Source organism: Thalia democratica, chromosome 4 (assembly GCF_965202585.1).
Source record: "Thalia democratica chromosome 4, ktThaDemo2.hap1.1, whole genome shotgun sequence".
Taxonomy (NCBI): Eukaryota; Metazoa; Chordata; class Thaliacea; order Salpida; family Salpidae; genus Thalia; species Thalia democratica.
The window spans coordinates 45,250,796-45,268,320 of record NC_139168.1 but is presented as its reverse complement, the minus strand read 5'-3'; the positions used below and the strand labels follow the sequence as shown (position 1 = coordinate 45,268,320).

At 23.8% G+C, this 17,525-nt stretch overlaps 1 protein-coding gene across 2 annotated transcripts in view; it reads right to left on the bottom strand.

Moving 5' to 3' along the window:
- The window catches only part of LOC145834046 (uncharacterized), a 28,447-nt gene extending 13,189 nt beyond the window's left edge, over positions 1 to 15,258 (bottom strand). The window contains exons 1-11 of one of the 2 annotated variants that reach the window (XM_082941372.1): positions 15,050 to 15,258; positions 9,512 to 9,679; positions 9,148 to 9,256; positions 7,755 to 7,787; positions 6,151 to 6,308; positions 4,971 to 5,394; positions 2,872 to 3,233; positions 2,556 to 2,626; positions 1,759 to 1,872; positions 1,523 to 1,592; positions 498 to 623 (exon numbers count right to left, since the gene is read on the bottom strand). In XM_082941372.1, the coding sequence (XP_082797498.1) occupies positions 498 to 623; positions 1,523 to 1,592; positions 1,759 to 1,872; positions 2,556 to 2,626; positions 2,872 to 3,233; positions 4,971 to 5,394; positions 6,151 to 6,308; positions 7,755 to 7,787; positions 9,148 to 9,256; positions 9,512 to 9,679; positions 15,050 to 15,155 (1,741 nt within the window). In that variant the 5' untranslated portion in view covers positions 15,156 to 15,258. The remainder of the gene's footprint in view (positions 1 to 497; positions 624 to 1,522; positions 1,593 to 1,758; positions 1,873 to 2,555; positions 2,627 to 2,871; positions 3,234 to 4,970; positions 5,395 to 6,150; positions 6,309 to 7,754; positions 7,788 to 9,147; positions 9,257 to 9,511; positions 9,680 to 15,049) is intronic. The other variant, XM_082941373.1, reaches the window with a different exon arrangement.
- Positions 15,259 to 17,525: the final 2,267 nt, after the last annotated feature.

Here is a 17,525-nt window from a genome sequence, read left to right as displayed (position 1 = left end):
TTTCTTTTATAAATCAAATGTCGAATTTTTCTGTTTTTTTATTAATTAATTTTTTATAGAAGTATGTGCAATTTTATGATATATAAATTAGCTCAAAGAACACTAAAGTAAAATTTAACGTTTTTTATTAAAAAGCTGTAATTAGATCTGAATAACATAAATGACATCAAGACAAAAAACACACAATAATCAACACCTACCTTTAAATCGTTATAATATATTTTTTAAACGAAATTAAAATTAATTACTAACCATACTAAAACCACTTTTGATACTTTAGTATACCAATTTTAGAAAATGTCTTTTGCAAAAAGTTAATTTATTCTTCAATTTAAAATTATATATTTATTATTTAATAAGTGTAACAGTTAGAAAAAAATTATACCACTAAAAAACAATTATACAACTAAAAAAAATCACTTTTTTGATAATAAAATAAAAAAAACAGAAAAAAATTAAAACTAATTTAAATATATATACATAATAAATGAACTAACCTGTAATTTGTCTTCGCTTTGTTGAGCAGTACAAATCTGATTCTCTTTGTTTTTGATCATCTAATAAGCTCAAAACAAAGTTAAAGTTCTCAGTATTTTCTTTAACTTCTTCTGGTACGATTGGCTCTCAAAATAATTTTTAGTTTTAGCAAAAATGCATCGAAATAAATGTTTTCTAACTATATTACAATTTGTCTAATAACTATGTCACTATTGCATAGATCAGGGTTTCTCAAAGTGGGCCATCACAGAAATTTAGGAGGCCATAAGCAGTAAAGGGGTCAAAGGGGGGCAACGAGTTCATAACTTTAAACTTACACTAGTTAATCTGAAGTTGATGATGAAGAGCAAAAAAAAGTCTTAGGCGTTTTTAATAGTAATTTTTTGAGAAATCTCGGTTGAGGGGGCCACAGCTTTTTTAATTTCTTTAAAGGGGGCCTTTTGAAAAAAAAAGTTTAGTAAACCCTGGCATAGATGTTATAGTTGATGAGCGTCTTTTAAAGCTTTGGTTTAAAGGTCAACAGTGAAAAATTAGACGTTGAGTATAACGGTTAAATTACAACTAAAAAAAAATAGCAACTTTCTTCTTTCATGTTGCATTTTGATCATTTAAACTTTTACTTTAAATAACTATAAAACTAATAAATTGTTCTCAGATGTTTTCAAAACTTTTCAAATAGTATGTGTGAAATGAAAAACTAAACTATAAATTTATTTGCTCTATTTTCAAATCAAACAATAAATTGGATTTACTTAAATTGCCAAAACTAATTATTTTGCTTAATCAAAGAATTGTTGTTTTATTATTTAATTTAAATTGATAGCATAAAAGGTTATTAGAGAAAAACAAAAACATTAAGGTTGTTAAAAATAACTTTATAAACTATTTGCTGTATCATATTCAACCTTTCCAAACAGAGAGTTGCTTATCTGATTTTATCTTTATCTAGCTGAGTTTTAACATTCTTGAAACTTATTGTTTAACTTAATAACCAAGTAACTTTATAAAATTTAAAGCAACTAACTTTGTAAAGGTATCACAACCGATGAATTGTTATCAATTTGTTGCGGGTTAAACTTAGGTTTAGCGCCTCCCTAAATTTTTGAGTAGTTATGCTTTTAATTTTAATAGTATATTAATGTTTAAATTTATAAGCTTTTTATTTTTAGTAGTTTATATAAATTTATTAATTTTTACTCTGCCTGATTAGACTACATCTTAAAAGGTTATAATGAAAATAAATTATTAAATATCGCTTACAATTTGTTCTTTAGATTGGTAATCTTCTAAGTTATCCAAAATAAATTTGTCAAAATGGTCATCTTGTAAATTTATTAAACTTTCATTTTTTTTAGAAAACAAAAGTTCCGTTAACTGAAAATATTTTTTATGTTTAGTGTCTAATATATTTTGTATAGAAAATTTCTAAATCAAAAAGTATACTAGAATATTTTGAAATATAATGTTTATCTATAAAAACTTAGAAACTGGTAGAAAAACAGTTAATACTGAAAATAATAACAAATTATATAGTATGCTTTTTTTTATTACACACACACCTGTTACCGGATTAACACACTTCAACGGAGCTTTGTAAAAAAATAAATACTGTAAGGAAAGAGTAGAAGCCAAAGTAGGTGTATACATGTGTCTATTAAAAATAAAAAAATTACTATATATTTTTATAGGTTAATGGTTAATAAATAAAATACAGGAAATACAAAAAAAAAAAGTCTATAGCAATTATTTTAATTTTTAATAAACACATGTATACACCTACTTTAGCTTCTACTTTTTCCTTACAGTATTTACTTTTTTTACAGAGCTCCGTTGAAGTGTGTTAATCTGGTAACATGCGTTCGTTTAAAAAAAAAAGGGTACTGTACAATTTGTTATTGTTATATGTTCCAGTGAACTTGTTTCGCTATGATCTCTTGTTAAAAAACGCTTAAATCTATATATTTGAATAGTTAATACTAAAATATTAATTTTCTTTTTGTGTAAATCTACAATAAATTAATTAAAAGCAAACAAAAAACATTTAAAAAAGAACAAACATTTCCAAAGTTTCCTGTATGTTCATATTGACTCGATTGCAATTGCATATTTTCCAAGGCATAACTGTTCACTTAATTATTTTTTATTACTTTTTGAAAAATGATTAAAACTGACTATTTTAATTTAAAGTTACTAATTAGGTAAATATTAATTCAATAACTAAACTACAGTTTTTCTTTATAATAATTTTTTATAACGTTTTTTTTTTCTATTAACCAAAAACAAAATAAGGCTTGTTGCATTAAAAGCTACCAAATTTATTTATAGAAAATGTACAATTAAGCTTTTAGAAAGGAAAAAACAGCGTTAACTAACAAGTATAAAGCCCTTTAGAGTCACTTCGTTCTAAATCATAACGTTCTTCTTCCAGTTTAAGTGATTTAGAGTACACGCACCTATTTATATATGGGGAAAAAGTTCGAACCCAACAACAACCTAGTAAAATACAAGATTTTCTGTTTTCTGTTTTTAACCCGCATCTCTGGATTGGATGGTATACACCTTTTAGGCAGTTTTGCAGCTGAGAATTACTTGTGGTTGCTGTTAGCAATGGAACAGTTGTTGGATCCGTCGTATACTTGATAAATTTTTGTGCTAAATATTTTTCTAGCAGAACTTTAAAAATCGAGTCTGGCTTAATTTCTTTTTCATCACTCTCATTTTTAGCAGTTCTGTCTCTGATTTTTTTAAGTTAAATTACTTTTAGAAAGATTCTTTACAACTATCATAAATTAAAACATATTTAAAATTTGTAATTTAGTATGTTTTGGCTTTTGTACAAATTACTTATATGAATAACAAACAGTTTTAAATAAATATATAGTAGATTTTTTAAAACTAGTTATGCATCATTGAAGTTAAAAAAATATTTTAAAGTGAACAAAATTATATTATTTTTAGCTTATTGCTTTTAAGATAGATGCCTCACCTAATTCATTGTTTTTTGTGAAAAATCTCTAGATTTGTTTTAAATTTTTCCCATATAAACTAAACATGTTTAATTTATTCGAAATTGAGGTATATGTGCACAGTCTTATTCGCAAAAAAGTTTTACATGCTAAACATTTACTATCTATTTTAATTACGACCTGGTAGTCAAAAAACATAAAGCGGAACTTTATCTTTTAATTCTGTATAATATTTTGGCTTATATACTAAATACTTTTTTAATTACTTTTTCTCATATTAATCTTTTAATGTACAGCAGTTGAGTTAAACAAAAACTAAGGGAAATTGCTAAACGCGAAAAAATAACTTTAAATAATTAAATACCCTTCGTATTAACTAAAATTCTATCTGTATTAGCAAACTTAATTTATACTTGTATCTTGAAAGAAGTTTACAAAACTACCTGACTAATTTAACGCAAAAATAACTTACAATTGAGTTTTTTTCGTTTTAACTTTCAGAGCTTATTAAGCTTAAAAAGATGCATAGCTAATTTATTAAGGACTACAATTTTTTTTTTGAAAAATTCTAAAAAGATTAAGATTCTACAAAAGTTTTTTAACTGGATCTTTAATTTTAAAAACCGCGAAGTTTCAACCCGCGATAATTTCCCACCCTCACACAATTCAACACTATTGTGCGCAGGTGGGATTTGATCGGTCGGGAAATAATCTTGGGTGGGAATTGTAAGTATACCTTTTTTTTGTGTTGTGTATTGAGATCACTCATTAATCGTATGTTTACCCTAAGATTTTTATACATAAAAAACATTAATTCAATGAATGTCTGTAATCTAAACAAGTGTGTTGACTAATTAACTCCTTTAACTATCAACATGTTTGTTTATACATTCTAAGAAGGCTAAATAAAAACTTTAACAGTAAGTTTAATCAGTAACCAGAAAGGTTAAGTTATCTTAAAGCTAGAATAGACAAACTTAGTTTTAGAAATTTTAAGCAGCTTATTTCAAACTACTAACACATCTGTAAAAACTATGTGCATTTATTTGCAGTCATTTGTAAAAAGAGTACTAAGAAACACAATAATATAATGCATTTCTGTTTCAGGAAGTAAAAATAAATGAGGTTGAAAACATTTAAAAGACACTAACTTGTAATTAACAAACAAGATTTTAAAAGTTATTTGACTACATTTTGGTTTTTTGAGTTGTATCTTTATTACTAATTCTATTAAACTTGTTGGTTTACTTAAACCATTTTTAACATATAATAGCAATTATTTTCAAGAAGTAACTGAATACTTAGATTACCTAGGATAGAAAAAAGTCTATGCAATAATCTAATAAAATTTTACAAAACTAAATCTAACTATATCTAACAACACACAAAGTTTTTCAATCTATGATTTTTCGTTACTTAGTTTGTAACAAGAATATCTTATAAAAACTTTTATTAGAGTAAGATTTTTTAAATTGATTTAATTTCGAATGATAAAAAAATTAGTACCTTGAGTATATTTCTGTATAGCTAATCATTTGTGGTTTTTTAACAGATATTCCATTACTGTATAAGGTAGTAGAGTCAAGTGATGTTGCTGTAGTTGTAGAACTAATTAAGCTTGTTACTGTTTTCGAAAGTGTTAATGCAATCGTTTTCGGAAGTTTTGGAGAAATAGAAGATGCTGTTGAATTTGTATGTTTTTCTAATTTTCCTTTACTAAATAACACACTTAAATTAGAAATTGAAGTCTGTTCAGTTATTGTTGGTGTTACTTTCTTTTGTTCTTCCTGGTGTTTGGTTATTTTTTCTATAGGTTCTAACATGTTAACAGTACGCCTTGTGTCTAGTGAATCATTACTAATTGCATGTTTTTCTTTTTTTTCTTTAGAAATAAGGGATAGTGGTATTGCTGGCTTAAAGTTTATTTGTTCTGCAAAGTTATAACAGTTGATCAAGTTTATATAAAGGTATGTATATATATATATAAAGTCTAACTTAACTAAGATAATTTTCATTGAGCCCGCTAGAAAGGGATTTTAAATAACTTATTCTAAAGTAAAAAAACAACTATACGTTTCAAGTAGCTTTTTGTCACAATCATCAGCTACGCTATTTGAATTGAAATTGAAATAAAAATGTACAGTACAGAAGTAAACAAGTTACACAAAAACAAATAAAAAACATTTAAGTAACTTTGAATTTTGTTTTCGGCATATTTATGCAAAAAATATAATTTTGCTCCAACCAATAAGCTAAAATCTTTGAGATTTTGTAAGTTTTAGTTGTTAGTTTGGCGCGAAGTTAGATTTTTGCATAAAACGCCCTGGACATAAAATTAAGTAAAGATGTATTTTGTCTTTGTGTAACTTGTTTATTCCTGTACTGTACGTTTGAGCATAATTCCTAAATTAAATAGCTGAGGGTTGTAGCAATAGGAAAGATAATTTGTGTTGTTTTTATTGAATTTTACAATTTAATACAAATTAAATATGTACATAAACATATTTGTATATCATTCTTAAATTTTTTGCTTTTTTGGTATATTAAAATAAGTATACCAAAAATTTAATATTTTTTGTATTGCTTTAAAAAATTGTTGAAGATATTACTACTTGCTTTTATTCTAATATTAATTTTGAGTTAAAGTTTAAATTTATTTTAATACTAAAAAAAATTGAGTATGTACTTATATTACTCTGTTTTTCGTTTCTATCAGTAAGTTTTGTTGACTTTATAAATTTGTTTGTTGATTTAGTTGTAGTTGAAGATGTAAGAGTAAACGCTTCAGGTTTCGTTGTAGTAAAAATTCGTTTTGGTGCTTTAGGTCTTGCAAACCTCCATGTACTAAATTTTTAGTTTTTTGTACTTTATTTGTAAAGATTAAGATTAATCTTAAAGTATTTTTTATATTAAAAATTCTAACAAATAAAATTTCAAAAATAAGAAACAAAAATAATTTAAAGTAGTATTTATTAAGCGATAACTATCTTTTGTAGCTAGAAAGAAACTTTTACCTAAATATTTACTGGATCTAAAGTTTCTATACTAAACATTAGTTTTATAAGTTAAATGAGAGGCGACTATGTTTAAACAATAAAAATGATAAAATATACCGTATTTAGAGTATTTTTCAAAGTTTTTTTTTGAAATTGCAAATTTTATACTATTTTTAGAGGATCAAAATTTCTATATCTATAAGTATTGAATAGTCACGTGTTTTATGTAATCAATAGTTGTAATTTATTGTTGTATAAAATTTAAAAAATATTTATAAGTAAAATTTAGGTAGTCTATTGAAAGGCATTTAAATCAGCATCTAAAATTTTTTAAAGGTGAGCACAGAAAATTATCATAAACTGAAATATGTGCATACTAGAATGAAAAGAATATGATTTGTTTTTAGAAAACATTTTTTCTGTTTTAGTATATGTCTAAACATATCATAAACATGCTAAAAACTGTAATTTTGTGTTATTATTTAGTTTTTTCAAGTCGAAAATAAAAATGAAACGTCATTTACTAAACACCTTTCACCTTACAAATTTTTATGTGAACAGCAAAATAATATGCACTCTACTGTGTATAGCTAAAAACCGTGAGAACCACTGCTTTAGACTACTGTTAAATCCTTTTGTGTAGTTAATAGTGATCAAATTTGAATTTAAGTAAGAGAATTATTTTAATCGCTTTTAAACTTGTAACATTTTTAAGCAAAGTATGGTTTCTAACAGTTAATCAAAAAAAAATTGCAGTTTATCACCGCAGTAAAAAAAAACTACAAACGAGATATTAATATAAATTCTTAAAAGTAATGTTTTATAATGTGTGTTTAACATTTTTTATTAATTATAACTATATCAGAACATCTTTAAATCTAAAAAAAAAGTACGAAGTGTAGTACAGCATGTCTTCTATTTTTTGTAATGCTTAGAAAATACAAAAGTTTTCAGGTATAGTAAGAACTATTTCGAGCACATATATGTTAACTATCTTATAAATAGTATTTGAAATACACGTCTTATAAAAAACAAAACACTAGAATAAAGTTAACTTCTACTTAAACTTTCCTTAAAGTTGAGAACGATTTAGTAGGAAAATTGCTACCAAGAAATTAAATTACTATAATATTTTTTACTTTAATTTATTTTTTATCAGATGATTTTGAAACAAGGCAACTTGTAAACTATTATAGTTCTTTATACAAAACAATACACATTTTTACAACTGAATTAATTATAGTAATGGTCATGCAAATGAAAAGCTTAGAAGCGTAAGCGTCCATAAACTTACACAAAAAATCGTCTTTTTTTGAAAAAGTTAATGCTGTTTAAATAGTTGTTGTTATATTATTTTAAAAAACACATACCAAAAATTATTCTTTATATACTATAAAACTGATGTTGTTAACAAAAGAAACTACCACGTTTTAAAATAAATTTGTCACAAAAGGTTAGCAGCTGATTAAAATATTAAATTAGGCTAAAATTTTTGTTTATGTTTTAACAGTTCAAAATACAGACTTATCTTTTGCTAACAAAAGATCCTAGTGAAACAAGTTCACTGGAATATAAATAAAAACAAACTATACAGTAATCTTCCTATATTGTACCAACGTATGTTTCTGTGTGTTAACGAATCACTAGAAACATATATTGGTACAATAAAGGAAGATTTTTGTAAAATTTGTTTTTATTTGTTTATGTTATATAAATCTAATTTTTAATAAAAAATTCTGAGCACTATATTAATCATTATTTTAAGTACAGACACATACAATTTAACGTAAATAAATTATAAAATTTGTTATTTTTTTTAAAGTTTTTATCTAATTACTCACTTGTATCAGAAAAATAACTTAAAAGTATCACTTAATTTATAATTATTGTCTTGTATATGGTAATGAGAAGTATAAACAAGTATAATATTTTTGAGCTTAATAAATGTAAGCAATCAATATGCAATAAATTTTAAACAGCAAATTTAAAAAAAAAATGGTAAGATTAACTAACATTATAAAAAATTACGATTACTTAGAATTTTTTTTCAGTAAAGGTTTAAAAAATCTAAAAATTGCTCCAAAGAACTCTAATTTTCAAAATATACAAAGCTGAAGACAATTTATACTTAGTTAAAGTATTTAAATTCAAAATCGATTGAATTTTGGTCAGTTTTTCCAATTTATTTTTCAAAAACAATAAATTGATCATTTTCAGTGAGCTCGTGTTATAATCTTTTCAAATTTTTACGTTCCTTGGAAGCTATTTTAAAGTTTTTAATTATGATAAGCCGATACCAAACAAGCACTGTAAGTTTTTTAATTGTTGATTTTACAGTAATAATAAAAAACGGTTAAAATTTCCAGCATTCATACATCTAGTTTCTTCTCAATACCATGCTCGATTAAGAAAGACCTTTGCTTATGGCAATTTGCTACGAAAACCTAATTTAGATTATACATGAAGTTCTTTTAAATGCTGCAGACACTAGTTTCACTGCATTTTAACACCGCACATCTTAAATAAAGCTTAAACTGTATATTAAGGTTGTACAATATTTAACCACTGTTTTTTATTTGCTTTTTTTATTAATAAAAATAATAAAGATTTTAATCTTGTATTGACAGTTTTATAGTGAACAAATTTAATTTAATTTTAAAAATTTAAGAAACGCCTAATTTACATACTTTTTTCTTAAACTGTTCTTTGGCAAAAACGTGTTTAGAAAAGTTTTTTCTGTTGTTGCTGTTGTTGATGTCTTTGTCGTCGGAGTAATATTTTTCATCATTGTTTTTGCTAGTAAGTGTTTACATTTGCTAGTAAGTGTTTACAATCAAAAAATATAATTATTTATGTATCTTCAACTGAATAAGAATTAACCTAATATTTCTTTCTTACTCTTATACCAAAGTTTTGTGAGATTAAAAATAAAAATTATAATGCTTAAAACTATAATTATGTATATATGATCTACTTTGTTTAATAAACTCAGCTAAACTTTTTTTTAGATTATATTTGAGTATTTTAACTTTAGCAATCAGTTTCAAATACTTTTGTAGCATTGGGGTCTTCTAAATAACAGCCATTGGTAGCAGCAATTTAACTTAAGACATTCATATTTGGTCAAAATTTTACTATCCAAACATGGTTTTCTACTTCTTGTATCTATACTGCATTCTTTCATAAAATTTTTGTACTTTCCTGGGCTGTAATATATACCTGATAAAAAAGTTAGTAAACTTTAATAACAACAATAGTTCGATGTTATTATGATATTAACTTTATTACTAGTATGTAAAAACCACAAACACGATTTAATTTCAAGTAAGCACTAGTGTTAATTTAACGATTTTTTTATTACAACTTGTTTTTGAACTAATTTAAAAAAGTACTAGGTCTTTTAAATTCGACCCTTTACTTTTTACTCATAAAAGACCACCGGTACCTTATGATAAATAAAATAGAAAGTTAGTGCGAAAACAGAATAAAAACTTACATTTTAAGTCAGATTTCAGCATCTATTAATAAGTAAATTTATTTGAAAAAGTGTTTAACGAACCGGATCTTTTTTTTAGAAAAATTTATTTACAGAGCGTCTTAGTTAAAATAATTATACTATAAAAGTTTTACAAACTTTATAAAACCAAATTAAAACTTATAAGCACAATTTTTCACCTAAAATACGTATTTAAACACGTTTGTTATTTGTACAACAAAACGTTTAAAACTTATCAAGTTGTTTGAAAGCTGATAACTAAATCACGGGCTGTATAGTTTTACTTGGCGAGTCAGTTCTCGCTGTCAAATCGTAGTGTGCCAAACCCTTTTTTAGGTATTCGAAACATCATGTAAATTGTTTTATTTACTTGATTTATAACAAAATACACCATAATTTTATCGTTTCTTTAAACATGATAAGCCGATAATTTATAGAAACTACAGTTTTTGCTCCAATCAGAATGTTCAATATCAAACTAATATACTACAAATGAAAGTTTTAGTATTATACTTAAAGTTATAAAATATATAATAAAACCTCTCAACTCTTATAGATATAAGAATAAAATTATTAAAATTGTACCAACTGGTTCTAAATATAAAACAATATTTTATTCTAAAGGGGTGCACGACTATTCAAATTCTGACGATTAAAATTCCGACGGTTGTAACTATAATAATTCTTAGTTATTGTTAGTTATATCTTTTAATAAACGTATTTTTTAATCTTTTTTTTACTTTTGTCATCTTAACAATCAGACGTGCATGATATTTATTTGTAATTTTTTACCTATTTTTTAGATAGAACTAAAATTAGTTTTGAAGCTTGATAAAGTATTGTAATTTTCAGTAATTATGAACTTTCTCGTTTAATTTTTTTTTTTAATATAATCTAATTCATTAATCTACATTAATTAATTTTTCAAATATATATTGCTAGTTTAGATGTGGTCCTTTAAGAGTTTTTATATAAATCTAAATTATCTTAATTTAAATTGTCGTAAGTTGAACATATAAACGCTCTGAAAGGCACTTCAATTGTAATTAAATAAAATTCATAAAGGTCATATTGTAATAATTAAATCTTTTATTTGACAAGATTAAAAATCTTTAAAATTATAATTTTAAATGAACAGCTTTACAGGGTGAAACGTTTTTATATGTTTAGAATCTGATAATAAAATCTTAATATTTTTTTTTAACATTCTTACAATAAATAAAAATATTTTTATAAAGTCTAATTATTATTTTTTTATCTTTTTTCTTAGTCTTTTTTAACTGTGTACATTTCTTGTCATAAAGTGATGTTTTCGGTTCAACTGGCTTAAAAAATATATTGTCGAATAGGTTTAAGAAAGCATTTTAAAACTTCATAATACTTTAATGAAAAACCTAATGTGACAACGTTTGCGGTACTCATAGGTTTAAAGTTCATCTGCGTTGATTACTTTTTTTAATAAAATATAAAAGTTAATGCCATACTAACATGCTTTATAAAAAAGTAGTTAAATATTGATTTTTTAGTTTTCACTTATTATCAATTAAACATTTTTATCTTTAACTTAGTTACAAAAAAGTCTAAATTATTGGAAATTGTTTTTTAATTAGAAGCTAAATTTAAAAGGTTTTTTTTTGTAGGGTATATATTTAGCGTTTTAAGAAAGTTTGTAATTTTGGATTAAAAATTGTTTTCAAATAAAAAAAGTACTTTTTACTGATTTGTGTGTACGAAAAATTATTAGTTTAAATTCTAGATACTAACAGACTTTCTAAATACAAAACATCTCACGGTTTTTTAATAATTTGCTTCAACACAAACTATGTTTAAGTTTTTATTTTAAGTTGAACGTGTATAATTTTAATTTACAATATTTTCTTACGGAACTTAGACGTTTGACAAGTGAAATAAACTTTCCAACATCGTCGTAACAACTACAAGAGTACTTTTTCGTCGGTTCAAATTATTTTTTTTAAATTATATTTAAATTATTCAATTACTTTAAATTCTGTAAATTACCCGTGTTTTGGTTTTACATTATATACAAGCATCACTTTAATACATGTCAAATATTGCGTATACAAGTAATGTGTTGTGTAATTTTTCTGTGGTTGTAATCGTCACAATAGTAATAACTTAATATAAGTAATTATATACATACACAGTAATTCATATACTTGATACATCTACTTTTTACCTTTCTGTTATAGTTTTAGTTGATTATCACAAGTATTTTTATCGTATCGACATAGTTACTATTAACTGTTGTTTATATTAAAAACTTATTGTAGAGTTTCATTTTTTTTACAAGCTTTAAACTTAACTTATTATAGCTTTTTGATACCTTATCAAGTCTAGGTATTCTTTTTTGTTGCATCGTAGCAAAAAAAAATACCTTGGCAATATTTCTGAAAATTTTCAAGCAAACTTCATACAAACTATATAAATTTTTGTAAAGACAAGCTTTAAGATTTTTGTATGATATTTTTTTAATAAAGCATAGTTATATTTACTAATTTGGTAAAACTTTTGCCAAGACTAATTTGTTTTTTTTTTTAATGAATTTTGCATGCAGCTATACAGTTATTTCTTATTGTTGCTATAACAATAAATTTTAACACTTTTCAAAGAGTGTACCTTTGTTTTTAAAAATAAAAATACTTATAGTTTATTTCAGAAACAATTTTTGAATCAGGAACCCTTTTTTAAAAATAAGCTTTTATAGCTGACTTAAGGTTAAACAATATTCTTTTAATGTTAAATTAAGTTGTTTTTCTTACAGTATATGTAATATCTTTTGATATCTAGTTTTGCTTTAAGAAGTTTCTAAAACATCTTTTTTTTTCATTGTTCAATTTACATCAAGTTAATTGTAATTATTCAATACTACAGTACTTTTTTGCTGGCTGTAGTGGTGCTGCTACAATTTTATTTTATTATGAAAAAATTCTTTAAACTATCTTTTTTTTTAGTTTTTTAAACTAGTTAAAACTATTATCTGTTATATTTTAGCTAAAGTGGATTAGGAACAAGGATTTAGTTTTAAAGTTTTTGGTAAAATGGGAGAAAGCGGTTTAAAAAATAGTACTGTAGTACTATGTTATTACTGATTCTCTATTTTATTAAAAAACATGGACTAAATTATTTAAAAAAGTTTGTAGTCAGCCCAATCTGTTGCAACTTGAACTTTGAAATGCTTTAAAAAACTAGTTGCTATTGAAAAGCTACAACACTATGTAAATTGAAATAAAAGATAAAAATGTATTTCAAAGACAAATTTCACATCCAATGTTAAATAACACAAGAAAGAGCAAAATAACATTAAGTTTATTTAAAATATTTTAAAATTAAAAAAGTTATTCATTAAATTAGTTGTTCATTTAGTGCAAGAGAAATAAAACATGTAAGTGAGATTTTATCTATACCAAAATCGAAATTTAAAAAGTAATAATAATATTTAAAAATTATTAACAGTTCAAAACAGAAAGTTTTTAAAATTTTTAGACTAGTCGGCTTTACCTAAAAGTTAGACCTTTTTTTTTGTTGTGTTATACTTCAAAAGTAAACCATAATATATGTTTAATTTTTTTGAAATAAAACCAAAGGTGCGTTCATTAAAACTAAATAAAAGTTATTGTTTTTAACAAAATAGTACGACACAAATATAGTGTTAAAGTTTGGCAACTCAAGAAAAATACGAATTAACTTTAGCGAAAACTTGATACTTGTTTGTTATAATCGTATAAGCTTAAATTATAAAAAAAAATTGTTATTTAAAACATCAGAAGTTTAAATTTATTTAATTACAAAAGTTTTTTTTTTTCGATTTTTTATTATCTACTTAGACATTTTAATGTTTTAAATATTCTTTTTTATTTTAAATAAGAAAAAGTAATTGTTAAATTAAAAAATTAAGTTAGTATATGTCACCATTTGAACTATAGTTACCTTTCATTAAAATTTCTCTATAAAATAAAGTATCAAAATGTTTGCTATAGAGCTCAAATCGTGTTTATTAGCGTATAAATAAAAACGTTATATACAAAATAAGTTTTACGTATTAGATAAGAAACTTATGTCACGTTTTTTGTTTCCCACTAAAACCTAAGACATCTAATTACACACTTTTTAATTAACTTTTTTCAAATTAGAAAAAAAAATAATGCACATATTTTGTGACACTCTGAGTATATATATTTTATAAATTTTTTATTTTCTATAAAGTATTTTTTTTATAAAAACTAAACTTAAGTTTAACTGTAGTTAAAAATAAAAATCATTTAATAACTAGTAAATACAACTATCTGCACCTGAAATTAACAATATATACTTAATTCTACTTAATAAATTTTTCGATAGTTCATAAAATTTTCAACTATATGTAATTAAAATCAAGTTATTTAGTTAAATAAAAAGCTCTTTTTGAAATTTTTTATTTCGGCCTCTTTAATTTTAGTTTTTAACTAGTTGACTTTTTAGTCATTACGATTTTTTGAATGCATTTTTCAATACGTTTTATATGGATTTTTAGATTTGTACAAAGAATTATAAACAATATAAAAATTGTTTTATGTTTACATTTAATATAGACTTAGTTAAATTATAAATAGAATAAAACAAACTCAGTATATCTAAAAAAAATTGTTTTTAATAAGTAGACATTTTTTTTTTTTCTTATTAGAGTTGTAATGTTTATAATACTTATATTAAATATCTCGCAGAAAAGTGAATTTTGTTATGAATTTATAATAGTATATTCAACAACTTTATTTATATAGTACTTTTTTATTTGTTATTCAAAGTTTCTAGTTCTACTCTCAGTATCACTATTTAAAATTCGATTTTCTAAAACGGTGGTTTTACTTTTTAATATAAAAATATTAATTATAGCAATAAAAAACTTAAAAAAAAATTATAAACAAGTTTTATAACTATATTTGAGCAGATGTTTGTTTTTCAAAAACTAAGCTAGTTGTACTATCTGTCAATTGAGATATCTGTCAATATTCTGATTTAAACAGTATACCTTAGTATAATAAATACTTTTTTTTTATTAACGTACTTTAAATAATTTTTAAAAAGCATAAACTAACCTTTAGATAGTGGTAGTAAGCACATGAACAAAATTAAAGACATTTGAGTACTTTTTGACTTTGTTGCCATTTGCTTAACAGAGTATAATGATGCTCCTTTTTTCATATTTTATTTTTGAGTGAAAACTTTTAAAACTTCAATATATAAATATTTTGCTAAAAAAAGAAGAATTATCTCGTTATAACAACTGCAATAAAACTGCTCGGCATTTAGCTGTTGGATCTTAGCAATAAGCTAAAATCTTTTATTAGTATTTGTTACGCTGTTCACTACTTAGCCTAAGGATATTTTTCATTAGAAAATCTCCTTTGGACGTGCATTATTGTAAATTCATAATATTGATATCAATAATTTTTTGTGTTTAATCAGTAAAGTTAGAAAATAATGATATATTACTTTTAGAATTAATTACTAACATTAATGTATCATAATATTTTTTAATTTCAATAAATCTTAGTTTACAATCATAAACATAAGTTCTTATAACTTTTTATAAAATTGTTATTCGAAGTGTAACTAGCACATATATTTTCATAATCGTCAAAAGTAATAATTTCATTCGACTTTTAATTTTAAACAAAAAAAACGCTCACCGCTAATTTTTAGATACCTTCCAAAGTTTTCCTTATACAACAACAAAGTCTAAGCTACATACAGTACATGATGTTTTGATAAACTGTAAAATTTTCAGTTTATGCTATAAAACTTTTTTGTTTGCTAGAGCTAAGTGTGCACAAAATAAGTTCCTTGACGTTGCAAACACACTTGAATCCTGCCGGAAAACTTCTCGATGACATTTTTGCCTCCTTCCTTGAAATCGCGTTTATTACCGCTGTGGTTTCTGTTTTGAAATCAAAGAAAACATCGGTGAGGTTTTTTGGTTGCGGCTGACTGAAGAGTTTCAGTAAGAATGAAACCTGGGTCTCAGTCTACCGAAGGCTTGTGGTCTGGTGATCGAATTGATTTGATCAAACATTTTCGTTTTCAATTCAGGAATACTTTTGAGCTTCCGAGCACAGACCCGGTCTTTTAGGTGTCCCCAAAGATCTTGAGATTACGGCGACAACTGCGAGCCCATCTAAAAAATATAAAAAAATGGTTGATTTTTTAAAATTTTGATTAGTTGTAGGTGATGAACGTCTTTTTTTACACCCTGTATGTTTCATGTTTTGTAATCAGCTATTTTTAAAGGTCAACGTAGAACAAAATTGAGAAAAAGTGTAAACAACTACTTTTTAGCTTATAATACACTATAAGAATCGTTTAACTTTTTGTTTGCATTTTGTTTTTGTATTTATTTACCATTTATATTTAAAAAGATAAGACTTAAAAACGTTAAATTATTTTATTATTTTATCCAACAATAGAAAAATAACATTTTAATGTAACAGTAATCACAAAGTTTAATTTTTTAAAGTTACATCTGCAAAAATTATAAACTGAAAGTAGCAGTTTTTTAAATTTTATAGAAATAGTTAACACCATAATTAAAGACAGTTTTTTTTTCAGATAGGTAAAGTTTAACAAACATAAACCCAAAATAAATTAAAAAATACTTTGTTATTTAATTTCACAATATTTTTTCAGAGTAATTTAGAATTAATTTCAGTATGTAAAACATTTGTTTTATCTAATAGTTTTTTTTTTTTTAATTAACTATTTGTAATTAAGAAATACGTTATTCCAACATCATTTCAAGTTTAGATATTGAAAAATTTTTTTAATATATTTTTATAGAACAAGGTCTGTGCGTACACTAACTAAAATCTTGTTTACTCACAAAACTTTTGATGTATAAAGTTACTTTCATAGATTATAACTTAAAACAAGTATTAGATTTTTATTAATTTTTATCACAAATTAAATTTATTTTAGATTATTACGTCTATAGCCAAACATTTTCATAGTTCTTTCTTAGAAGTTAACGCTTTGTTTTGTTTTATTTTTAGTTTAAATCTTCCACTTTAATGATCGATAAATAATTTTTTTTATATAAAGTTAAACAAAATTTATAAGTTTGTTGTATGTTATACAACAATTTTTTTTTACTAAATAAAACTTAAAAAAATTTAAATAAGTTCAGTCGTTCCACTAAAAAAATATATTTATTCTTAGTTAAAACACAATAGCATAATTTTTCTCGATAAAAAAATCTTATCTATAAGTAAATACTAAAAGTTAACAAATCATTTGTTTTAAGTTTAAATAAATTAATGCAGCTTAGTCTAAAATTTTATTTTTGTAAACTTTATTATACCACCTCTCAAATTTACTAAAGATAAACGTTTTACTCAAAAGTAGTTTAACAATTATATTGTACAGACAAAACCTTATTTATTTTATTAATTGTTATGCTAGTAATTATTCAATGGATTTTATTGTTTGGTTTACTTTTTGTAATATAATAAAGCATCTGACCGTTTTTTTAACTTAAACTTTAGTATTCATTTATATTAAAGTAAAGTTATCTATTTT